The sequence below is a fragment of the Lissotriton helveticus genome, chromosome 6 (assembly GCF_964261635.1).
Source record: "Lissotriton helveticus chromosome 6, aLisHel1.1, whole genome shotgun sequence".
NCBI classification, from domain to species: domain Eukaryota; kingdom Metazoa; phylum Chordata; class Amphibia; order Caudata; family Salamandridae; genus Lissotriton; species Lissotriton helveticus.
This window is the reverse complement of record NC_136067.1, coordinates 1346627089-1346653189: the sequence shown is the minus strand read 5'-3', so window position 1 is coordinate 1346653189 and position 26101 is coordinate 1346627089. Positions and strand designations below refer to the sequence as shown.

General features: G+C 42.9%; 1 protein-coding gene across 2 annotated transcripts in view; it reads left to right on the top strand.

Moving 5' to 3' along the window:
• TBP (TATA-box binding protein) overlaps positions 1–26101 on the top strand; it is a 318951-nt gene that overhangs the window by 78342 nt on the left and 214508 nt on the right. For both annotated transcript variants that reach the window (XM_078649079.1, XM_078649080.1), the window contains one exon: positions 19387–19712. In XM_078649079.1, coding sequence (XP_078505205.1) covers positions 19387–19712 — 326 coding nt within the window. The remainder of the gene's footprint in view (positions 1–19386; positions 19713–26101) is intronic.

Here is a 26101-nt window from a genome sequence, read left to right as displayed (position 1 = left end):
CGCCCTCACTCTGTCTATCTATCGCCCTCACTCTATCTATCTATCGCCCTCACTCTATCTATCTATCGCCCTCACTCTATCTATCGGCCTCAGTCTATCTATCTAATCGCCCTTACTCTATCTGTCTATCTATCGCCCTTACTCTATCTGTCTATCTATCGCCCTCACTCTATCTAATCGCCCTCACTCTATCTATCTATCGCCTTCACTCTATCTTATCGCCCTCACTCTATCTATCGCCCTCACTCTATCTATCGCCCTCACTCTATCTATCGCCCTCACTCTATCTATCGCCCTCACTCTATCTATCGCCCTCACTCTATCTATCGCCCTCACTCTATCTATCTAATCACCCTCACTCTATCAATCTATCTATCGCCCTCACGCTATCTATCTTTCTATCGATCTATCGCCCTAATTCTATCTATTTATTTAGATACTGATCGCCATCACTCTATCTGTCTAGCTATCTATCGCCCTCACTCCTATCTATCTATCTATCTCGCTCACTCAATCTCTCTATCGCCCTCTATCTATCGCCCTCCCTCTATCTATCTATCGCCCTCACTCTATCTATCTATCCCACTCACTCTATCTATCGCATCACCACAGCATCACTCAGCACCACCACAGCATCACTAAGGGGCACAACAACATCACTATGCGCTACCACAGGATCATTGAATGCCACAGCATCACTAGTCGCCACCACAACATCTCTCAGCCCCACCACAGCATCAATCTGTGCAACCATTTACCAACAACTGGGTCAAATATGATCTCTCAATGTTTCAAGCTTTATTACAAATGTCACAAAAAGAGGTTAGTATTTCACTTCTGTTCTTGGATTTTCGTCACAATAAAATACACTGAACATATTCTTCACAAAAGTTATTTACAAAAGTTTAAGCTATTGCAATTATAAATTACAATAACTTTTATTTAAGTATTAATTATTAAAAAAATTCAAAGCCATTGTTATTTGTAATATCAATACATCTAAGTCACGTGAATACAACACATATTGCATTACAAATGCTATAGGTGTCACAAGTTATAACTATTGGCATTGTAAATGACAAAGCTATTATTTTTGCTATTTTCAAAACCAAAACATATATAAAAAATGTGTCATTTACAATACCAATAGCCCAAACTTTCCTAATGCGAGACCTTATGCATTGCAAATGCTTGTTAGTATTAAAGCAGTCAAGTGCAATTTGGGTGACTTGTGGTGGAGCCTAGCCTTTTCGGTATCTGTTAAGCACGATGTTGTGGTGTCTGCCTTGCTTGCGGATCTCACTAATTTTCTGGTATTCTCTGTATCTGGGCATCATTTAACTAAGATGTACAAGTGGGGCGAAATGGGGTGTCCTGACCTGATACCAATCAATTCACACATTCCTTGAAACAAGGTAAAGAAAAATAACTTAATGACTTGTCACCATTATCAGATAAGATTTATTTGTTGTTTCCCTATGTGCCTATTTTACAGATGGGAGACCTGAATGTAAAGATCCCTCTTAACCAGTGATGATCTCCAGAGGGAGAAAGACATTGCATTGAACCTTCCCTGCCAGGTCTTGGGGACACCGATGGGGAGGGGTCTGATAGACAATTAAGGATCCTACTATATAGCTTAAATATGACTATAATAATGGTAGGTGTCCGGTCGATCAGGCGATGTATGATAACTGGGGGGAATAATGTCTTTGATTATGCTAATATATCCTCCGAGACCTTTTGTTTGGTGAAGGATTAAGTGGTAGGCGATCTTGCTGTTCAGCCAAGGGATACGAGGCCCAAAAGTTAGCCTTTGTACTGTAAAAATGAGCAGAGAATAGTGTGGTCCGCCAAACTTAAACGCCACATCAAACATGGTCTGATGGGGTTGCTAAATGTGCAATCCAACCCTCCCTCTCTCCTCACAGTTCTGGATTTTGAAAATCTCATTGCCTCTATAAGGGATATGCGTCCGTAGGGATGAATAGGGTCAGGTCAGAAATGACTCTTTGAGTTTGTCAAGTCACGGGCTAAATCAGCGCTCTATAAGAAAATAAAAAAAATATGTACAAAGCAGGTAGGGTACCAAGGGAGAGCCTTATAAGACAGCATAGGAAAGACATGCAGCAAATTAGGTGGAGTGAAAAAGAGCCTTTGAACAAAAGCAATCCTCTCCTTTCGCACTGGCAACCTAAAGGGTTTTTGGCCTGTAACCAATAGTATACTCTGGTTAGCAACAACAAATACTAATGTTTCAATTGCCGAAGAAATCTGGGTCTGAGAACTGTACAAGGCCAAATAGGTCAGGTGAACCTCGGGACCTCCGCCTATGGGTTTGCATTTGTAAGGGGGAGTCAGAGGACATTCTGCTTCCCTCAGTTAGTGGCACTTAAGCAGTGAGGATGGGCCAGATGGTATTTCCTCAGACATTATTAAACTCGACCCCCACTTGTGGGCAAAGACCCCGGAGCAAACATTGGGGTGGAGGAGGGGTGTATGAGCAGTCTATGCCGGAATCCTGGAATGGTAGCATTAGGGTCTCTTTGTTTAAAAGGGTGCCTTCTAACTATCACATGATCACCCTGCTGAAAATTTATGCAACGGTTCCAGTGGTACAATGCAGTTATGATACACAGTTAGTACATAGCATAATAGCAATTACAGTAGTTGAGGGATTTAGAGGGGATGATTGAAGGAGAAGCAAGGCTCATGGTCAAATTTTTTTTTGTATTTTTGAAACGAGTTTCCATCAATATATACATTCTGTACACATAGTGTTGAGGAAAAAAGTGCAAAGTGTCCCAAGTGTTTTTTGTGAGAACCAAGGAATAGTTGAGTGACAGTACGTGAATACATACAGGGTTTCAAAAATACAAAAAAACTTTTGACCATGAGCCTTGCTTCTCCTTCAATCATCCCCTCTAAATCCCTCAAATACTGTAATTGCTATTATGCTATGTACTAACTGTGTATCATAACTGCATTGTACCACTGGAACCATTGTTTTGTATATAAACTAATCGCCCTGGTTCCGTTGTGAGTAGGGTTCCCTTGTTTTTGCTTTGTGAAAATATATGCAAGGCATTTGCAGGGCCTACTAGAAGATTCTACCTTTGGCCCACATGGGCTTTTGGAAAGAGTACTCCACTACGGATTTCTACCTTTGGCCCAAATGGGCTTTTGGAAAGAGTACTCCACTACGGATGGATGGCTGTGATTAAATCTGTTGACTGGATAATATGCCCTCAATTGGACACATTACCCTTACGTGTCTTACATCGACTTGTCCACCATGTTTGACACAATAAATAGGTCTCTTCTCTGGGAAAAGACAGCCAGAAGGCTCCTGGACTAGAGTGGAACTTGAGTGTAATGAGGCCTTGTCCAACAAGATCCGTACACCAGTAGGTTAATGCAAGGGTGTATCCTGGCACCGCTCGTGTTTTCAATTTGTATAGCGGATGCCATGGTAGGTCTAAATCAGGTCTGGTCTTTCCCTCCTAAGTTTAGAATGGAGACTGTGTGTGCTCTGTTTTATGCGGATGACAGTGTTATTAGATCTGACGCCAGTAGGTCTACAGAGGCAACTTGATACTTTCTCACATTACTGTAAGGGAAATTACATGAAGATCAATACGGCCAAAACTAATAACATGTTTTTTTCAAAAGTAAGGAGGTGGCCCATAAAGTTTAAGTGGTGGCTGAGAGGTCCAAGTGGAGGTGATAAATGAATAATGATACTTAGACCTGTTATTTAGTCATAATCAAAACCTCAAAGCTCATGTCAACCACCCTTCAGGAATCGCCTACCAAGTCTTTTACTGGTGTGCTACAAAGACTTGATTTCGCTTTTGGACCATAAGTGTAGTATTCCTGAGAGGCGTACAACACTAAAATCGTTAATTTGTTACTCTATGGTTGTGAGGCTTTGAAAAAAGTGTTAAGCGCCTGCAAATCGTTGAAACAACCATCTGGAAAAAATGGTTGGGGCTGCCCAATGATTAGTGGCTTGAGTTGGGCCTTACTAAATCCTATTTAAATATAAACTGAGGTTGCTCAATTATTGGGCTGGTCTTATAAAATCCGAAAACTGACCCCTTGAGGAAATTTCTAAAATTCCAATTACGAGAAAGGTATATAGGTCAATAGGTAGACAGCTCACAGGAAATCCAATCTTCCCTGAATCTCCTGCCTGGTATGTCCCCTTAAACATGTGATTTTTTCCAATAATGTTGGCAGTTGGGTCTGTATGAATTTTATTCGGCCTCCACCTCTAAAAATTGATGAATGTGAACTTTTATGCAGCTTTGCACAATTTGCCTCTATAATGCATACCCGGGGGTATTTCTAGGACCTGGCTTGCGTTTGTTCAAACAGCTCGGGTCCCGTGGGGTTGGACTCTGCACTGCAACCATCTTTTTAACCTTGTGTTTACGCGTGATGTAAAAGAGTACTGGAGATATAGGCCTGTATGTGAATATTGGTTGTTTTGATTGGTGATTTTATGACGTGTGGTTTGTATTGCCTAATTGGCATAATATCAAACGAATAAAATACAAATGACAATAGACTTCAAACCATGCACTCTTCCAAACAGCACTGAATTGTTGCCATTCAGACAATCATACTGAAATGGAACATTTTAAAATTACCTCCTTATGTGGGTATTTCTAACAACTTGACCCCCCTCAAAACCTTTGCATGGGAGGTGACATACACTCTTTTACCACCATTGAACCCCTCTCCCGAGAAGCATTTGTATCCCTTGATATAGTCAGAGCATACCCTGTCCGCAGTATTTTTCCTGGTCCAATCAAAACTTGAAAGATACCCTGTCGCTTAAAGGCAAACCTAAAGACCATGTCTGCTACTATCAACTGTTCACAAAAAACAGAATTAGCTAGGAAGTCCCTGTCCAACCAGTAGACCAAGTTAACGTCCATTCCACCCTGCACCAAAACTGATTTGGTTTTAGACCATGCTGAAAAATGGGTACCTAGGGCATTGGAGTCTTGCACAGCATCCTTATTATGGTACAACTAGACCACTACTTCTTGTTTTGCTCGATCTCTGAGCCACCTTGACAGATGGTGGTGATTAATCTTGATCTCCGTTTGTCATACACTGATTTGGAGAGCATAGAATGGACCCCAGCTGGGTGTTAACAACGTTAAAACATTCCTGATTTGCCATACATTAAAATAATGGTATTCAAGAAGATGTTGTATTACTTGTGTTGTAAATTCGCTTTATATGGCTTCTTGGTCTCTTTAGTCCTTTCTTTGTGTCTATCTTCTTACCTAGCTGTGTTCTATCTGGTGTGTTGGGATTCTAGCCTTGGCAGTTGGTCTGGTCAGCTGTGAGGCTTTGTGCTCTGCTGTCTTATCTTATCTTGTAACTTAATAAATCCAACTTAACTACTGGAAGACGTGTCTTACTGCCTGCATAATTTATGTACAACAACTTGCAAGGAGTTTGCATCAATTTTCTTTCTCATTGAGACCTTGCGAAAAACATCATTTGCTTCTCCTAGATTATCCTCTTGGTTGTCTTGAGGATCTACTGACTTACTTATGCACAGCTTGAGAAATGTGCTCTCCAAGTACACTAAAGCATAACATCCTTTTAACATGTCAATGTCATCGTCCTGCTAAAACGAACAAACCAATATCAGCACCTAGTCATTTGGTTAAGCATTTTTCTTCTGCCATTCATTTTAATAGGTTCTGAGACCCATACTATTATATCGCCAAACCCTTACATCCTCTTAGACACTATACACCATGTTAGCGTCAGCCTTCATATTTATCTATTTTCTTCTATATCATTGTCCCCTTAAGATTGCAGGTTTTAAATAGTAAAATATTTTAATGTGTAAATATTGTTTCTTGCATTACGTTCACGTCTTACTAACTTAAATATTGAGCTTGGTAAATCTGCCCGTCCAGAAAAAGGGTCAGTTGTGGCATAGAGACTCTTAATATTGAATTATGCTATCTTACAGTATATGGAAGCTTTTACTTTCTCTACCATTCCTATCAGGCCAGTAACTTCATACAGACGAAAACAGCAATAAAGAAGTAGGTCATTACCAGAAGCAAATTCAGTGTGGCTCACTGGTTAGAGCGGCAGACTCTGAAGCAGAGATCAGGCCCGGGACCAGGGTTCAAGTCCCGACGCGGCAGGGTCTTGAGCTCAATGTCCGCGTACTCGATAATTCTCGCCTCGGCGCCTACTCTAATCATGGGTCCCACGCTGCAACTCTGGGCAATAGCTTGCTTAATCTCCACAACGGCCCCTACAACACTGGGATGCCTGGCTTCACCTTGGGGTTGCCCAGGAGGGGCTTCTCAGAGGGAGAGCCAGGAAGGGTTCCACAGCGTTATACAGCGCCGGGACGCCCTGTTGGGGCAGCTGTGCGCTTTACAAAATACACCACATTTACACACACATTATTCCTCTATATTCGTGCAATTTACAAATCATTTTACTGAAGCTTTATGAATGCCAACCAGTGTTCAAAGAGGATTGTCGTTTCGTGCTTATCCACCCATTGATGACCCTAACTTCATAGCTAAGAAATTGCAACAATCAGAAATGTTAAAGCAGTGAAGGAGAAAAACACTAGTCCTATTAAGAAATTGAGTTTTAATTAATGTTCTTATTGGGCAGAAATCTTCCAAAAGTATCTTCTCGTTCTTAAACAAGAGGAAACGCAGGTTATTATTCGTTGCTTTCCCCATATTGGATTTGCCACCCTGCCATCCCTTTCACCTTTACACAAAGACCAACCCCAAAAATTCAAGTTCACAAGCTACTCTTGCCAAAACATCCCATGGAGCAACTTATGTTTTCCTTCTCTGTGTTATACGCCAACACTGCACATTAATTCACATGTGAAGCTATTAACATGTTCCTGTCCCTCACTGACACACCCCGAAACATAAAATCCAATCCCTCAGCTGCCTGGTAACCCCAGAAGCTAAAACTAAACAAGGACGTTCTCCCATTTTGAAAACATTTGGTGCAAGACCTAATCCCATCAATTTTATTGCACTGCAATTTGAACATCAACAAGTCGTCAGAAAAGCAAAATCCAATTATATCTGCAAACCACCTCACAGGTCCAAATGAGAGCAAAGCATTCTTCAAAGATGGAAAACGTGAATGTGCCCATCGTCATCCACACTGTCCAGAAATCCACTGCCATCAGCCATTTCCTTTTTGACAAAATCAGCACCTTAAACCCAACATTTACCTTAGCCACACCCCCACAGTAGTTCCATGTCTGAGAATCTCACGTTTCTCCAATAGGACATTTCCACAAAGCATACCATTACTCTATCTGTAGATGACCTCCTCTCCTACTCAACCACCTATCATCGGAGTGAAAGTCTTCAGTCCTTGATCTTTAAATTTCTACCCAGAAATCCATAATGGCCTTTAATAAACAGTAGAACGTCTCAGACCATGAGTGAAACCACTAGAGACACATTTCTTAATGTAGCATTCTTCTTTTCAGAACCCTTTATAAAGGATAAGCAAGGCTATATACCATTTTTAAAAATGGAACTTGTAGCATAAAATATATAGCAGAAAACAACCCCCTAGGTATTGCATTTAAATTTCTGTAGTGCTTTATTACCACAAGATCAGCCCGAAAGTGCTGTGTAATCCTTGCCCATTGTGTATTGAGTCCATGAACAATAGAGTATGTTTTCAGAATGATGTTTGTGGAAAGTATTGTGCCTAATTTCTACAGCTTAGTTCATTCTACATGAAGCAGTCTAGGCCGCCCCTGTAGACTTTTCCGTGCATTTTAGAATTTTATAAAATAGCTTGGAGTTCAAGCTCTGCCCACAAAATGAGCACTACTGGGATGTCATTATTAAACCAAGAGATAGATGTTTATATTTTCAATTTCGGGTACGCTCATTGCCTGTAAATGTATTTATACATAAATGGTATAGTGAAAATGGCAGTGTGTGTAAGTTGTGTTTGGAATACGGGGAAACATATTCACATGTTTTATTTGTCTATCCGGCATACCAGTCTCCAATGAAAAAATGGTTGCACCCATTATGTAAGAATATGGGCTTTAGGAGCAGTGATATTGAAATGAGAATACTGCTGACCGACACTAGTGCGCCTTGTGTAATAGCTGCTGCCAAATTCTTGAGTTGGACGTAGACACTCCGGGAAAGAAATACGACAAAGATTGTCAAATCCATCTAAGCTTATCCAAACTAAAGTTAGTAAAGGCAATTTAATGATTTAGAATTGGGTAGGCCAGTATCATCTTACCGGAACATAGTTATCATTCCAACTTAAGGTGGAGTTCTCCTGTATCATTTTTAAGCACCCTCTCTGTTTAAAATTGGTGTACTGTTGACAAACACTGTACCTGATCTTTTGTGCGGATTTTAAGGTTACTTTTCTTGTTTAGAAATGCAAATTGTATTAGACTTATTTTACGTCTTTTTAAACTAATATGAATCTTAAAGTGTTTAGCAAATCATTTGACATTTTTAATATTTGGAATTTCATAAAGATTGAACATTAATTTTATATACCCATATATCATAAAATGATTTTGTATCTTTTAACGATGGGGAGGAAGGTTTTTTTTTTTTGTAAACTGTATTTTATGATCTTAACAGATCGAAATTAAAAATAGCTTACTGATCCAAAGGGCGAGATGCTTCGGAAATCTACTTGCACAATACAATGAATCCACTTGTTTTATTGGTACCATTTATTAATGTAAACCAGCATTTGCAATGCAATAGGTCTCACATTTACACGAGTTTAAGCTATTGGCATTGTAAATGAAAATGCCTTTTATGTATGTTTTGAAAACAAAAATGAAAGGCATTGTTATTTGCAATGTCAATAGCTCAAACTCGCGTAAATGCGAGACCTATTGCATTGAAAATGCTTGTTAGATTAGTGAGTAGAAACACTCCCTTTTGGCCCTTGCAGCAAATTAATCAAATAATTAAACCAACAAGCGCGTCCGCTAAAGTGAATGCGGACCGTGGAGCAAATAAAAAAAAAAGTAGTATTTACCGACTTATGAAGGAAACCGTGTAACACTACAAGTAAAAGATCCAGTCCTCATGTGAGGTAACAAATGGCTACAGGGCGGTAACAAGGAGGGACTAACAAGCCTCATTATCAATCAGAAGCCAGCATTTACCAAGGAAAATGACACCAGCTAATCAAAAATATGGGCGGAGTGAAGGTGAGGCTTCCACAGCATTCTCGACTACTGCATGCCTCGCAGAGCCAGCAGCGCATGGCTAGGCTCGACCTAAAAATGATGGCTGTGTTCATTATAACAGATATTTGATAAAAGCTTATGTGGTCTTCTATATGAAGCAGACCATGCCTTCCATGTAGGCTTACATGTTGCTGATCAAGCATTGTAGAATAAAGTAGCTTACTGGTCCAAAGGGTGAAATGCTTCAGAAATCTACCTGTACATTCAAAATAAATCCCTTGTTTTATGTGGTACCATGCTGTGAGGTGACAAATTATTGCCGCGTTTTCATTAGAACAGAGCTTTGCTAAAAGCTTTTGTTTTTCCCACAGCATATATTCTGTCCAGTTTAAATTCTAGAAGGGCTTTAATTATGCCATATTGCCAATTCTACTGGGCTCAGAATATAACACTGATCTATTTTATTAAATCAGAAAATATTCAGACTCTGTTCATCCAGAGGTCTTATGGATGGAATTGGTCTAGGCCTCCTTTCTGAAATCTGTACTGCTCTGAATGTCAGCACTTTCATTATGCTGGAGGTATTACAGCAGAATTTAGGATGTATTCTTAGTCTAATCATACTTTTGTTCTATTCCCAACCTTGCCTTTTGATGCAGCATCTTGTGAAATTTAAAATTACTTTTAAATATTTGCTCGCTCTATCAAAATGTCACTGTAAATAAACCCAGAGTAGGCTTGTGGCCCAGTGCCTAGGTTGCCAGCTGAGGATCAAGGAGACCGCTAACAGTCAAATATTCTCCACTTGATCACACTGTGTAAATTGTATTCAAATCATTTTATTCCTCTGTCTTCATTTCCTTGTTTGCCGTAATTGTGAACATACACCGACCCCTAAGTCAATGACAGAGCATTTACATCTTACAGCTAGATTAACTTTGCAATGTCTTTTTATTGTCCTATTGTTAGTCCAATTCTGACAGCTATTTACATCTGCAAGTTTGGCTGACCTGTGCAACTTCTAAAAGGAATTACTCATTAAAATATTCATATGAGCAAATCTGCTCATATGCAGGCAAAAAGTTGTAGTTTCAAGGCTGGAATGACCATTGAGTTTGTGCACAACAACTAACTTACATGTTTAAGGGTATTCAACTCCTCTCCAACTACTCACCCTTTCTGGGAAAGGTTGAAAATGTACTACTGGCACAAGCAGGAGTAAAACGTTTGTAGGGAAAGGAGTTTGTATGCTAGTTTGTATCTCTGGGTGTTCAGATTTTAAATTATATGCATTTCCATGCATTTGGGAACTTCATCCAGCTCCGTCACTTCCTCTAACCTAAGTGCCCACACCCAAACTTTCTAATCTGTGGAAATCTCTATATTGTATGTATTAAGTACCCATTCTGATCCTCGGGCAGATAGACTAGCAGATTTTCCTAATCCATCATAGTCTATAATGTGTAAACAATATATGGTATAGACATTTGAGCTGTATTATGTGGAGCTTGCTGTCAAATGCCACCATCCTTGGTGGCCATCCTGTTTGCCATTCCTTGTCTTTCCCTCTTCTCTGCCTCTAGTTTGGTTTTAGTGAGAAACCAAATCTGTGGCTGATGTGTCCATATCAAAATTGCTTTGCCCTAAATCATCGTCTCAATGTATCCCACAGAAACTGTGGTAGCGGTTGTTTCGGTCTGATTTGAAAGTATTCCAGAATGTGGTCCCTACGTTTTTTCTGATATAATCTTTTTAAGAATTATTGGTTAGACGTGCCATGTAGTTTAGGACCTATGAATCTCCACTTAGGCGAAGTCCTGTGTGATAAGTGCATGGTCTGACATAGTAATGAGGCGTATGTCAATTTTAAGTGTTTGGGACATTGATGTGCTTGTACTCCAGGCCAGGTCAATTCTAGAGTTAAGATCTATGACTGTGTAAGAAAAAGCAGTATCCCTTCTGGCGTGATTGTGTTTCATGCCAAACATCTGCTAGACCCATCTCGGGGAAACCTTGTTTTTTATTGTCGAGTACCAGCGGAGGGCCGTGGACTTACTTGGACCCCTCTTAAAAACCTACTACTTGCGGAACCCGCTTCGCGGGTCCCGCTGCGCACCGGAGCCACAGGAGCCTGTCTGTGCGGCGTGTGAAGGTACAGGGCTGCGAGCGAGCGGGGCAGGACTTCGTGTACCAGAAGCCTCTGCTGACCGCGCCTCCCGTCACCTGGCCGCTCTCCCTGGCCTCCACGCCCCGCCTGTAATCCCACGGACTATCTATTTAAGGGAAGGATAGTTCCCGCTAAGCGGGAGCGTGCGGGAGCGTCCCGGGAGAAGCCCGGGACAAGGGCGGGACCGTCTGTGGCCGTCGGGGGCCAAAGGAGGCTGGGCTGGGCCAGGTTATTTACATCGAGTACTGGCGTTTTATGTGTTTCTGATCACCTTTCGTTTTTTTCTTGTAACTGGGTTGCGGAAATTCTAACTGGTCAGATTTTGTCATGAGTCATTCCGCCCCCCCTGGTGTAGGCACCTCTGTTCTTGGCCCTTTAGATAAATTCTTTAAAAAATCTACCAAGGAGGTAGATATGGACCTACTCCTAGCAGAGAGAAGAGCAGAGCGCCGACGATCAATTGAGCAGTTAAAGAAAAACTCACTGCAGTCACAAACAGTTTTAAATTCTACCCATGATATGGCTGCCCAAGGGTTGAGCTCAATTGAGGCCGATGCTACTGACATCAACCAAACCCCAAGAATATTTAGATTTCCAATTATTTCCCCGCTCTGTGTTAATGCCACTAGCGGAGATCACCTGGGTTGCCCGCCGGTTGATCACTCTAGTTTTGTGGAAATAAATACCCCCTCTAACAATATCATTGATTTGGACCCTTGTCCTATGTTGCCTAACCTTTCACTGGTTGGTATAGACCTAGGCGAGTGTATACCAACAAATAGTAATAGTAACAGTAGATCTAAGCCTGTTGAGGCTAAAAGGGTTGTGCATTCCCCACCGAGGAAAAGAAGGAGGAAGGGTGGGGTAAAAAGGAAAGGTCACAGTGGCCAGCTACCTTCGCCAACTCCATCTAAATCAAACACCGAGTTGGTGTTACCATCTATTGTAGCGCCACTGGTTTCAGATATACAGGTGTTGGTAACCCCTGAGTTACCTAGTGAAGGAGTTCATGTGGTGTCCTATGTTAACATAGAGAAGCTCATTAAATCATACATGCTACCTGTCTTGGAGCGTGTTAGGACTCTGGGTGACAAACTGGACCGCCTGCTGGCGAACATTGAGCCTACACACGCCTTTAGCGTGGACAAGGCCAAGGGTCCGCCAAATATACCTTCCGGTCTATCGCAGGGTGCTGGCACTATAAGTAGTTCTATTACTAAACCTTCCAAAAGTACAGCAAACACAGATATTGTTACAACAACTAGTAAAGCACTGGTCCTGGCTGCTAAACCCCCTACAGCGACCAGTATTGCTAAAGCAAATCCTAGGGTGGCAGTCAACAAACCACCAGGAAAGGGAGTTGTGTCACAGACAAGGAATGGGATGGGTAAAATTGCTAAACCTACTGGCAAAACTAACAGACCCCTTCCACACAAGAAAAATGTAGATTTGCCCCCGGATTCTACGAATTATGTAATTGTTATGACGGGCGTGCCACCAGTTGCGGAAGGAGATAGGGAAAACAACGAAAGTTTAAAAAACAAAGTCATCTTTTGGCTGAAAACAAATAGGCCCCTTCCTTCTCATCTTAATGGGGATATTGTTACAGTCAGAAGATGTCGGTGGGCAGGGGTTCGTCCCAAGGATATAGAGGGGGATATAGTTATTATTAACTTTAGGGATCACAAAGTAGTATCCCATCTCTCAGATTGGTATGTGGGAAGTAATGAGGGAGGGATCTCTACGAGGAATCTTACATATTTTTACCCCGAGACCCTGATCAATCCATCAGATCAACCTCCTGCCAATAATAATAAATACGCCAAAAGCCTCCTTAAATGGACTAATTTTACCCCTAACTTTCATGGATTCCAATTTAATCCTGAGGCGCAGTATCGTTCCTACACTCAATCTAACTACAACTGTCCCGTACAGACGCCGGGTTGGGCTAAGATCAATACCCAGCCCAGAGGCCCCCCAGTTCTACCTGATCCACCATTCCCCAATAAGCCCCTGTATCCATCGGTTCCTATAACACCTGCCTTTACACAGACACAACAGTACCCAAGTTTCTTCCCAGCACACCCTTTTCCAAATCGGTCGACTCAGTCCAAGGAGCTTTGGAATATCCCTTTGAGAAATCTATATGACCCACTATCATGGCTGTCGACTAATGATTGACCAGCACTTTCGTCTAGGGTTGATGTTCCTAATTCTGAGTGTTTGAGGGGGGGAGATGTCCTGGGTATCCCTTCAAATGTTGCTGTAAGTCCGGAAGACCAATTTTATCAACCTGTGGAGGGCTGTATTGTTTATAGAGGAGAGCCAGATATACCAACTTTGGTACCCACCCCTCTGCCTACTAATGATGTTATTATTGTAGGAGCAAGTTCTGGGCTAACTAGTCTGGCTGGGTCAATGTGTCTGTTAATGGATGGTCCGGTTATAGATGCAGCGGGGCATGTTGAATCCTCTTCCCTGTCTATTGAACCCTGTCCAAATGTTGTAACAAACTTGTGTGATCAAATATGTGAAAAGGGCACCACCATGGGATGTTGGAATGTTGCAGGAATTGATTCGTGTATATGTATTCCTGATTGGGCTGATTTTATTCGACAAGGTGATGTCTGGTCGTTCCAGGAGACCTGGGCGACCCAATCAGTTTATTTTCCAGGCTTTCTGAATTTTAACAAACCAGCAGTTAGAGGCCATAGAGGTAGGGCAATGGGTGGCCTCACTATATGGGTTCGCCAGGCAGCAGGTGTTTCTGTGAAGGAAGTCTTTATTGACTGCCCCGATATATTGATAATTAGTATGAAAACAAGTAGTGGGCTGAACATACTACTTGTCAATGTATATGCAAGAGGTATTGCGGGTGGCCGTGTGTCGTCCACCCTTACTTGTTTGGATGACTTCTTAGGTTCCACTCTATTAACTGGTCATGTGGTTGTTATGGGGGATTTTAATACTTGTTTTGAACCCCTAGGTAAAGAGGATGGATTATTAACCGAGGCAGAGGATCTGACCTGGGGGATTCCCCAACTAGAGCTACCCCCGATCACTAAGTGGTCCAAAGCAGCAACATTTATCAAAGGTCTCTGCTTAAATTGGGGGCTGCGTGCCCTAAATGGACGCGTTAGCTCTGACAAGGTGGGTAACTACACCTTTTTCAATGGCAGACATTGTAGTCGCATTGATTATATCTTAGTTGATATTAAAATGTGGCACTTAGTTCTGGACATGTTAGTTAAGCCACGTCCAGAAAGCGACCATGAACCACTCATAGCGAAATTGAAGGACTATAGCTTTGTAGGGCTGATTGATCGCCAGCCTAACCCCGTACAAGAGGCCGTGGTTTTAACAAATGACATGAGGAGGGTGCGTTGGCCAAAGGTTTCTGTAGATATGGAAGCACGTGCAAAGATCAGAACCCTGGTATCAAATTCCATACTGGAAATTGACAAATGTGAAAATCAGGAAATGACGATCTCAAAAATCACAGACATCCACGCCAGCTTGTTTCTATCCCTAAAAACTCTGTTTGTTAAATTTGTTGTTAACAGGGGGAGGGGGAAGGGTAAGAAACCAGCAAACTGGTATAACGAAGCCTGTCGAGAGTCCCATTCGTCTCTGTTTAAGGCCTTGAAATTGAAGAACCCAGCCTTAATAAAAACTTGTAGGAAGGCGTATAATGTAGCCAAACTTCGGGCAAAAGCTGCATGGGACGACGAGCGCTGGAGCCTCTTAGCCGAGGCCTGCGGCTCCAGGAACCTTCAACACTTTTGGCACCTCCTTAGGTGGGGTCAGACTCAGAACGACCGCCCTAGTCCCGCATCCATTGAACAACAGAAATGGGTGTCATTTTTTGAGGAACAATTCAGTTGTCATAGCATCACGCAAGACACTATTAGTTGGCCAATTACTACCGATACACTTGTGTTCTCGGCCAAAGAAGTAGAATCTGTCTTGAATACCATCCCTAGGGGCAAAGCACCCGGTCCGGACTGTATCCCAGCGGACTTATTCCAGCAAGACCAAGACTTATGGGTACCGTACCTAGTGCGATTGGTAAATGCGCTGGTTATGGGCGCCAGGGTTCCTGACTCCTGGGCAGGCGCCGAAATACTGCCCATCTTCAAGAAGGGAGATCGGTCGGTTCCCTCGAACTACCGGCCGATCAGTTTAATTGATGCAGTCCAGAAGATCATCGCTCGCCTTGTTCTGTCGAGGGTTCAGGCTTGGATTGAGGAATTCAACATTCTTACTCCTCTCCAAGCTGGGTTCAGACCCCGTGTGAGTACCCTGGATCAGGCGTTTCGTTTCATGCTTCTGCACTGGAAGACGGTTACCTTGGGCAAAGGCAATCTATATGCCGCCTTCGTGGATCTTCGGTCTGCGTTCGACCTTGTCCCGAGGGCTGGGTTTTGGAACTGCCTTTTAGATATGGGTATGCCCCCCATTTTGGTGCGTCTTATAGTGAACCTTCACGCACAGACATTTGCATTTGTGCGATGGGGCAAACCGGGTGAGGTGACAGAGAATTTTCCAGTGGCAAAAGGTGTCAGGCAAGGTTGTGTTTTGGCACCAACCTTGTTTTCTCTATATATTAATAGAGTTACCAAGTATTATGACAACTCTTCCACGGATGCCCCAACTTTGGCTGGCATGAGAATCCCCCTGCTCATGTTCGCTGACGATACTCTCCTGATTTCACGAACCAGACAGGGTCTGCAGAACGCACTGTCAAGGTTCGAGAGTTTCTGCAGCGAACATGAGCTGGAGGTGAATGTCTCCAAAACCAAATTTATGGTTTTAAGGGGGAGCAAACTAATAAATGCAAGGGTCTCCATGGGGGATACCCCCCTGGAGCAAACTAAACATTTCACCTACCTGGGTGTCACCTTCAGCGACACCTTGAGTTGGACCCACCAGATTGAGCTTATGACCATGAAACACCAACAGCTGGGCGGTGCATTGATTAAAGAACATAAAGGGTCATTTACGAGGCCAATGTCTCCGCTTATTAAGATCTATGGTGGCAAGGTTCTCTCAGCAATCCTGTATGGTGCGGAACTATGGGGTGGTAGTAATTTGGATTCATTAAAACATGCCCAAAACAAATTCCTAAGATTGTCCACTGGTCTCCCACAGTCGACTCCAATAATTCCCCTTCTTTACGACTTAGGGTGTCACCCGGTGGTGGATCAAGCAAGACTCCGTCCTCTTACATTCTGGCGCCGTCTGTGGACAACGCCAGAACTCCATCACTATGCAGAAGCCTGTCTGGAGGCTAAAAATAGCCCTGGTGCCGCAAATATTGGATGGTTCAGAGACCTCAAGACTACCTTATTAGCCTTGGGTTATGGTGACCTGTGGTCCTCGCCTGAGTCAGCTAATTTCCCCTCCAAAAAGGATCTTAAAAAATGTTATTGGGATTGGGTGACCCACAATATGTATATGGAAACAAATCCGAGCAGCCTTACTGGACTGTTCATTGTACACAAGGACATACCAAAGCTAGAGGGGTTTTGGGATACTGTAACTAAACCCCTGGACCGCAAACTATTTTTTCAATTTAGATGCGGTTCACTACCCATTGGGGAGTTTACTAAAAAATGGGGAACAGAAAGTTCTGGTTTTTGTCCTAACTGCCAAGGTATTAGGGAAAGCCTAGACCATTTGCTGTATGTGTGCCCTTTATACACTGCCCCCAGAGCCAAATGGTTAAAACCTGTATGTAGACAGTTAGGAACCAGATTGGCTGTAGAAGCAACTAGACTGTTAAAAACCAACCTGGATCCCCTCATTGTTGTGGGGGTTGCTAAATTCCTCGGGTGGGCCTGGGTGCTTAGAAGCAGATTCGTCAAAAATAACCAAATGATGACTGCTTAGTATCCTGTAACCTGTTGATGTATGGTTGTCCACGTGTCCATATGTAAAGTTTTGTATATTTGTACAAGAAGCTGATTAGCTTGTCAATGATTTAATACTTGTTTTAACTGTTTTATATGTATATATTGTATTTTATGTCTTTTATGATGAACTAATCGAATAAAGACTTCTTGAACTTGAACTTGAGAAACCAAATCTGTGGCTGATGTGTCCATATCAAAATTGCTTTGCCCTAAATCATCGTCTCAATGTATCCCACAGAAACTGTGGTAGCGGTTGTTTCGGTCTGATTTGAAAGTATTCCAGAATGTGGTCCCTACGTTTTTTCTGATATAATCTTTTTAAGAATTATTGGTTAGACGTGCCATGTAGTTTAGGACCTATGAATCTCCACTTAGGCGAAGTCCTGTGTGATAAGTGCATGGTCTGACATAGTAATGAGGCGTATGTCAATTTTAAGTGTTTGGGACATTGATGTGCTTGTACTCCAGGCCAGGTCAATTCTAGAGTTAAGATCTATGACTGTGTAAGAAAAAGCAGTATCCCTTCTGGCGTGATTGTGTTTCATGCCAAACATCTGCTAGACCCATCTCGGGTAGATGCTTTTTAAGGTACCCGGAAAGGTTCTCTCATGGGTATTATCCAGCAGATGTCTATCAAATTAGGGTTCATGCAAAAAATTCAATTCTTCCGCCAAATCACTTCTCCGATGGCTTCATTATTGATAGTATCCAAAATGTGTAGAATGTGGGGTTCTTGTTGGACGTTCAGAACATAAGAAACTACTACTGGTATACCCCTTGGACTTACAATACAGATTTAATGTATCACTTCTTGTGCATCTAGAATTTGTTCTGAAATGTCCTTAGCTAGTGATTGTTGGGCTATCGTGAACCCACATGTTTTCTTGATCTTCGATGTAACATGAAATTGTGTTGGATCGATTTATTTTTGACATTATTCCAATGTATTTTTAGTAGGGCTTTCTCATGTGGACAAACCATATCGGGTTGCTCTCCAAATATCTATCTCTATACTTTGCTTTTGATCGAAGAGTTTATTCCCTGGATATTCCATAACAGGAGTCTAACCGCTGGGTAGTTATGCCCTCTGGGACTCGGGTCCCATCCTTCCTGTGCAGTTCTATAAGTAGTGCGCATATTCTAGATCTACTATGGGCCATAATCTTACTTTTCTTGTACCTGTGAGTTATTAACTTTTGTACACATATTTGAACAAACCTCATCCTACTGATGATACCTCGTTCTCCTCAGTGAATCACACACAGGACCTTGGATGTAACGTGTAGTATGAACGATTACTACCCATCAAGAAATTGTATGGATAATTATTACCTTCTTGAACATACATCTTGGTGTCCAAGAATGTAATTTATTGCTTTGGTCTTAAGGTGATAGTGAATTTAATATTGGAATGTAAATGGTTAAACCAAGGATAAAGCTCTAAGCACTCCTTCTCTGACCAAACGAAAACTGTCATTGATCTGTCGCAAATCATATAATTGCACCAGTCCAGATTATTCAATATCTCATTTAATTCAAATTCCACTGTAAATAATTTGGTGTAGCTGGGGACTGTATTAAAGCGCATTCATGTCCTGCTTAATAATTTGGAAATGACAACCTTATTGAGCACCCAAAAAAATTCACGTAACTGTTGGAAATTGTTCACTTCACACTCTTCCGCTTGGTCTCGCGGCCTTCGAGTATGTTGTTGGTCTACATACTCTAAGCATCCATGAAGTAAACACAAATTATGTATTGTTAATCGCTTTAATCTAGCAAGTAAATCTGGCAATCATTGAAGAAGAGGTTAATTTTAAGAAACGTCCTTACAGCATTGGGTGCACCTCTAATGAAACCGAAATAAGCAATCAATCCGACTACACGCTGGGTTTCCCCACACAGGATCCCAATTTGCTTCAAATAATAATTTACCTTGCCATATTTCAGTGGGCCAGAATGGTTGGTGTCCGCCTACCCCTGTTAAGCAGTGCATGATATTTTCTGTTAAAATGTTTTATAATTGCACTGTTATTTTGTTGCTTATTCATGTATTTATTTTTTGCTGTCATTTTCAGGGTGCCATGACTCCTGGGATCCCCATTTTCAGTCCAATGATGCCCTACGGTACTGGATTGACTCCACAACCTGTACAAAGTACCAACAGCCTGTCCTTGCTGGAAGAGCAGCAGAGGCAACAGCAGCAAGTACAGCAGTCAACATCACAGCAAATAACACAAGGACTCACAGGTCAAACGCCACAACTTTTCCATTCACAGGCTCTTACTACTACAGCCCCCTTACCAGGGACCACACCGCTTTACCCCTCACCAATGACACCCATGACGCCAATAACCCCTGCAACCCCTGCATCTGAGAGCTCTGGGATTGTACCGCAGCTACAGTAAGTTCTTGTAGTGAATTTTATTTGCACGGCGGGGCGGAACATGTAATTGAAAATTAACAGAGTGGTGAAAACAAACTTTCCATAATAGTTGACAAGGTTTTCTTTTGTCCGTGACGAATGTTAAGCTTTGTAAATTAGTGAATTAATTAGTATAAGTTATTAGTTTGGAGCATTCGGGAAATCGGCAAATCTTAAGTGTTTTATAGGGAACAAATATAATGCACCAAACATTCTCTTCTTCGGGTTTGAACATGCTTCTAAGATAGTGCAGCCATAGCAAATGCTGAGGGCACTGTGTAAAGCTGCCTATTTGTTCATTTCAATCAATTTATGGATTTGAAAATTATCTCTACACGTGTAGCAGTCTTTGTTTGGTTTGAGTCTTTCTGTCAGGGAGACCATCTAAACTCTGGTATTACATCAATCTGACAAAATTGTTAGTGAAAAAAGATACCTAGGTTTATCTATCCTAGTGAATTTTAAGAAATACTTGTAGTTCAACAAAATTACCATGCTGGACGAGGAAGTCATTATTCGTGAAATGAAAGAAGTATGGAACTTCATTAGGGGCTAAATCTGCACAGTGGGTTGAGTAGTAGTGATAACGTGACCCCATATAGGCAGAGAAAATGGAGGGTGTATGGAGAGCAAGTGGAGATGAGATCTGAGGTAAGCGGCTTGGTGGAGAAGAGGACAAATGGGAGAGCAAAGGCTTGTGGTATTGCCAGCTTCAAAAGTAAAACCAAAAAAAGTGTTTTGCCAAAAGTCTGGTGTACTTTTCAAAGACATGCTGTGTGAGGTGGTTTGGGGTTGATCAGAGGGAAATGAGAACAAGCATTGGCATAGCCAATGGGTCTCGCCTTTGGGACCCTGTAATTAAAAAAAATAAACTGAAGTGTAAGACTTCACGTTTACATTTACTGCATCCTAAATACGAAGTAAATGTAAACGTTAAGTCTTATACCTCCAGTTTTTTTTTTTTTTTTTTACTTATAAGGTCCCAAAGGTGAGACCAATTGGCTATGCCAATGCTTGTTTTTTTTTACTCTGGACCCTTTCTTTGGTGAGTGTTTGAGCTTTCTGACAAGAGAACTCCTGGTATGGCTGAGTTCGTGTTTAATGAAGTCTGAATAGCCTTCCGTGAAAGATCAAATCAGAAACTGAATATGCTCAGGGACGGCGAGAAAGCCATGTTGGCATCATTTCAAGTGAGTCACAAATTAATAACAAACTCCTGGTTGCACTTCAGTTTCTCTGGTTATAAACGAGCCACAATTTGGAGCTGCCTGGTTTATTCCATTGCTTATTTAGTAAAATGGGAAATCATTAAATAATAATGGGTTCAGCTGTTTTAATTAATAGTGGGATTGAAAATGATCTTTGTTTTCCCGTTCCAAATGAAAAACTTATATTAACAAACATATGGGGACATAAATATTGTGCTAGCCGAGCAGAGGACGCTAGGAGTAGGTCGGACTTGATCTTTCCTGCCAGTAACTAATATGTTACGCTTAAGGCATTGAACCTACGCCCTGCCCGTTGAAGCCCAGAGAGCTCATATTCGAGTCTCTTTTTCACAATTTCGTCTGCTCACTTATTTTATTGAGCAGCATATACCACTGGCCATTTTGCCAGTAGGCACACAGGGGATCAAGGTACGGGTGTGCTTTTTAGGGAGCACGCACCTCCTGTCCACCTGTTTTTCTGGTCCTGATGAATACCGGGCAATAGCCCTTAAGGTAGAAACATGTTGACCACTCAACACATATAGAGATCCCCTGGTCGTAACTGCCCTACCAGGATCTCGCCCTCGTATTTTTAAACATTGTTCAGTTGCTCTATAATTAAAACTATATTTTTGAGTACAACCAGGACAATTTTTAACATCTTTTTCCGCACCCACAGTCACAACCCGCTCCACTGTAGTACAGGTGTCGTAGCACACCTTGGTGTCGCTAGGACGCCAAGGTGGACCCCGATGATGAAGCATGTCACCACTAGGTTGGTGAGTGAGGGGTTTTAAACAAAAGGATGAATGCCCTCCTTCTTGCCAAAAACCTGTCCTCCAGATACGTCTGTTCTTCAACTTCATAGGGGATACTCCTCTCATTGTTTTTGAGACATAAATATTGTGCCTTTGTGTAATATCTGTTAGCTTTCTGTTTGAGGCTTGAAAAAAAATCATAAGTAAGAAAGATCCATACAGGGGCACTTGCAGAATGTGAATTCACAGCCCCGTTGAGCACCTGAGATCCCCTCCCCCTCATCACACTTTGTAATTTATTCACCCACAGACAGACAGGAGACAGGGCCATATGGGGGCCTCATCTCACAGGGGGCGGGGCAGGGAGGCCCCATGAGGCCGTGCGGCACTAGGCCTCAACATGTGAAGCAACAGGCAAGCACACCCCCAGGAGCAAATGCAAAGCTCACGTGCACCCTGCGGAGAGAATTAACAACTGTGATAGTACAATAATGATATTTACTATAAGCCCTACACAATCACGATGATTCTAATTAACTTAACAACACGCTAAACGACTCTATAGATGTTGTGCCTTTTAACAGGAATCAATGGACGAAGATAACCTATTTGTGCTGGGGGACCCCCTAACAGCCAAGCTGAGTATTACAAAACATCCTGCAAAGAGGTACATACGCTAGGCTGCAGGCTGGCTCGATCAGTTAAACGCTAACACCTGTCGCCCATGGTTTAGTATCTTTTGATCCGTTTGAGCTAGAAACTATTTTAGGGGTTTTCAATCTGCAGATCACACAGTATATGGTGAATTATGTGGCAAAGGCAGCAAATCCATATTTATGTAAAAAATGCATCTGCCTCAGAATTTCATGATTTCATCGGCCATGTATATATATGCAATTATGCTTTAAAGGAGAGGAATTAAGCCTACATCGTGCACGTTGAGGTAAAGAAGGGGGTGACACGATTACTGTGTTGCTGTGTGTTGTATAGAATGGCGATCTCCTAGCGTTGACTAGAGAAATGCTCCAGGACCTCAGTGTGATGGACGCTCCAGCAGATATTCTCTGTCCGTGGTGTCAGTCTCCAGCATGTCACCAGTTCCCTGGAGAGAGAAAGAGATGCGGCCCGGAGAGAAGCAAAAGAACACCCGCTGCTTTTTCTTTCTGGTGGTGAAACCATTAAATCAAAGCCAGAGGAAAGCCCTGGTCCTTGTGTCAGGAGCTCCATAGTGACGAGCGTCCCCGCTCTTCCCCATTCAACCCTCCTAGTGCCTGCACACCCAGAGCACAGTGAAATCACGCATGCATGAAATAGCTGTGAACCGCGCACAACACAAACGAGCGCAGTGCAGGCGCACTGCAAGGAATGTGAAGAATGCAGCTGGCACCCGGCCGCGCTGCTGCTCGCTCCCGAGCTCCCTAGGCCAGGGGAGAGAGAGAAGGCGGGACATTGACCCGCCTTGACCCAATTGCTTGCTGTCTTTCTTAAAAAGACGCACGCAAAGGCCAATAGCGTGTGAGCAAAAATAAAGCACACACAAAGTTTAAGGTCCTTACTAGAGCCTCGCAGAGCGGTTCATGCGCGCTAGCTCAGGCGAGACCTAAAAATGGGCTGTGTCCAAAAATAGGAAAATGCAAACTCAGAGGTAATGTTTGAAGTAGGAACACAAGGGGCACTTTAAGGAAATGGGAATAAATGCCTGGTCGCAAAGGGTGTTCTGAAAGTGTTTGGAATAGAGGGAAACGAGGAGTACCAGACTCACCCAGTTAAAGTCAAAATGTGTGACGCAAGCTTGATGGCAATGGTGAAAACAATTAGCAGGGAAAAGGGGTAATGCTTGCATTTTTGCCTTATAGACGTTTTACATACTGAAAAATAAATGTTGTCAGTTGAGCAATTGAGTAGAGAAATCCATTTATTTCTGAAAGGATAGTATTTTGCTTCGTGACCTCTTTATCTTGTGCTCAGACTGGATTCTTTAGTAAACTAGCTCCCCTGTTTATCTGAAGAGGGTGACACTGGAAAGATACGCCTGTGAGCAATATGTAATATATCTATTGCCTTGCTTGCTGAATAGCCGCCCAGTTCTATGCCCCTTTTTGAGGGATCTACTTTTTTAAGTGCAGTAGCACCCCATTTAGTTTTCTTGCATATTTGCATTTTTTAAAGAAAGTAACATATTACTGGATTAAAAAAAAAAAGTGTTTATTAGGAATTTGCACACAATCCACAAGATCCATGCATAGTAGGACTTTATCAAGTTTGACGTTTTAAAAACCTTCACAATGAGAGGACACCTCTGCCAACACAAATCTACTCATCGGGGTAGTGGCAATGACAAACACATGAACAGCATGTATGGCAAGAAACAAAGAAGAAACATTGTAAAGAGAACACTGGGGTCTGCACTGGGTGTAAGAGTGCGTTACATACAGGGTGGTGGGGGCATCCTGAGGAAGTAACCGCTGGGAGGCATCACGCAGGCAGGAGACGCAAACAATCCTTAAAGGAGGGTGGGCGGAGCAGGAGGAGGGGACACTCAGTCCTAGGTTTGACAGTGGTAGTGTTGCAAAGCAGCTGGGGTTAGTTCTTAATCAGGGTGTGCAATGGGCTAGTGTTATGAGTGGTTTCCCATTGGGTCTCGGTGACCAGCAAGGCACTACAGTCATGACCATCTGTTTGTGTGTGCAAGCAATTCTGCAAGCTAATGTAGGTGCTCATTGTTTTTGGCCTCTACGTTCAGTAGGAAGGTTTCCCAGTATTTTCCATAGGTACGGCTGTCCCCCCTCATTTGGAGTAGTTTGAGAGTGTCTGCCTCTGCCCATGTCCCTGTCAGTACACATTAAGCCAGCGCTGGCGGTCCAGAGGAGCAGACTCCTTCCATCCCATGGACACCTGTTTGAATAAAACAAAGGCCAGGTCAACGAATCTGGGAAGGTGTTTATCACCTTTCGAGTGGAGACGTAGCCCAAGCAGGCAAGATTCTGGTGTAGGCATATGGTTGTGCGCCGCCAACTAGGCAATCATAGTAGTTACCGCCTGCCAGGCTTGGTGTAGCACTGGGCAGTCCCACACCATGTGGTAGAAACCAGCATCCTGTAGTCTACAGCAGGGGCATTCGGGGCAAAATGCTGGAAACATGTGCTTGATATGCTGGGGGACGAGGTAGGCTTGGTGGACATAATTGAACAGTGTGATGCGGAACCTGGTGTACAAGACACCTCCTTCACCAGCTGAAGTGCCCCGTCTGTCAGAGGCCGCTGCAGCACTCATCCCATCTACATACTTCCGCCGCCTAGTTCGAATGAGCAGTGTTGGGGGCTGTGTAAAGGGTAGTGATAGCATTCAGAGTACCTTCCGAGGATAGCAGAATGTTCAGCAGGGGGAGGGGTGGCTCCACATTCCTATCCCTATCTCCATCCCTATCTCCATCCCTGGCATTCCATGTATTGAACAATGTGTGCTGTATAGAGTGAAAAGTCTGTATGATTGGTCTGTACCCCGAGATATTTGAAGGTGTCATACCATCATTGAAGGAGAGCCCTTGGTGGGTCGACCCTGTGTTGTTGTGCAGTTCGTGGTTCTAGCGGGAAGATGCAGGATTTGGGCTAGTTCACGCGTTGGCCTGATACATCTTCCAAGTAATCCGTTAAATGCATGAGGCCAGGGAGGGCGGGCCGTAGGTCCTGTAGGTAGGCAGGGCATTGTCTACGTACAGCGAGGCAATGTGATGAACGCCCAGTTCTTGGATACCCCAGTTGGGTACCCGCTGGCGAAGATGGCAAGACAGTGACTCAATAGCCTGGGCTGTGTCTTGGCCTCGTTGAACCCGTCCATTAGATGTTGAGTGGTCTGGGAGAAGAATGTGGTATCTGTGGTTTAATTCCGGGCAATCTGGGGGTTAATTCCGGGCAATCTGGGGGGAAAAAACACCTGGATCTCCGCTAACTGTTCATTCTGCTCAGCCCATTGCAGCGAGTCTAACTGGACCAAAGGAAAACAGTGGAAAAACTCATGGGCATGCTCAGGAGCCAGGGAGACGGGTGCTTCATATAACCCCTTGTAGTAGTCCTGGCAGGCAGTGTTAGTGACCATTTGCAATGTAAACAGCTAGCTGCCAGTTAGGCGAAGTACCCTGTTGGGGATGGGTAAGAGTAAGTGCCTGAGGTCTTCCTTGATGTTAGGTAGGTTCTCTAGAGTGCTTTGATGTATCCACCTAAAGACTGGCAGACTTTTGCGACATATTACAGCATGTGCGTATCCCACTCCAGGGCCCGGGGCAAGGCAGAAACGTCATTTAGGTCAAAGTAATGTGCAATGCATTGCGTCGTTCTTCGTGAATGACGGGGGTTCAGAAAGCACCTGAGACTGCAGACAAAGTGGGGATGGTAAGCCACACCTC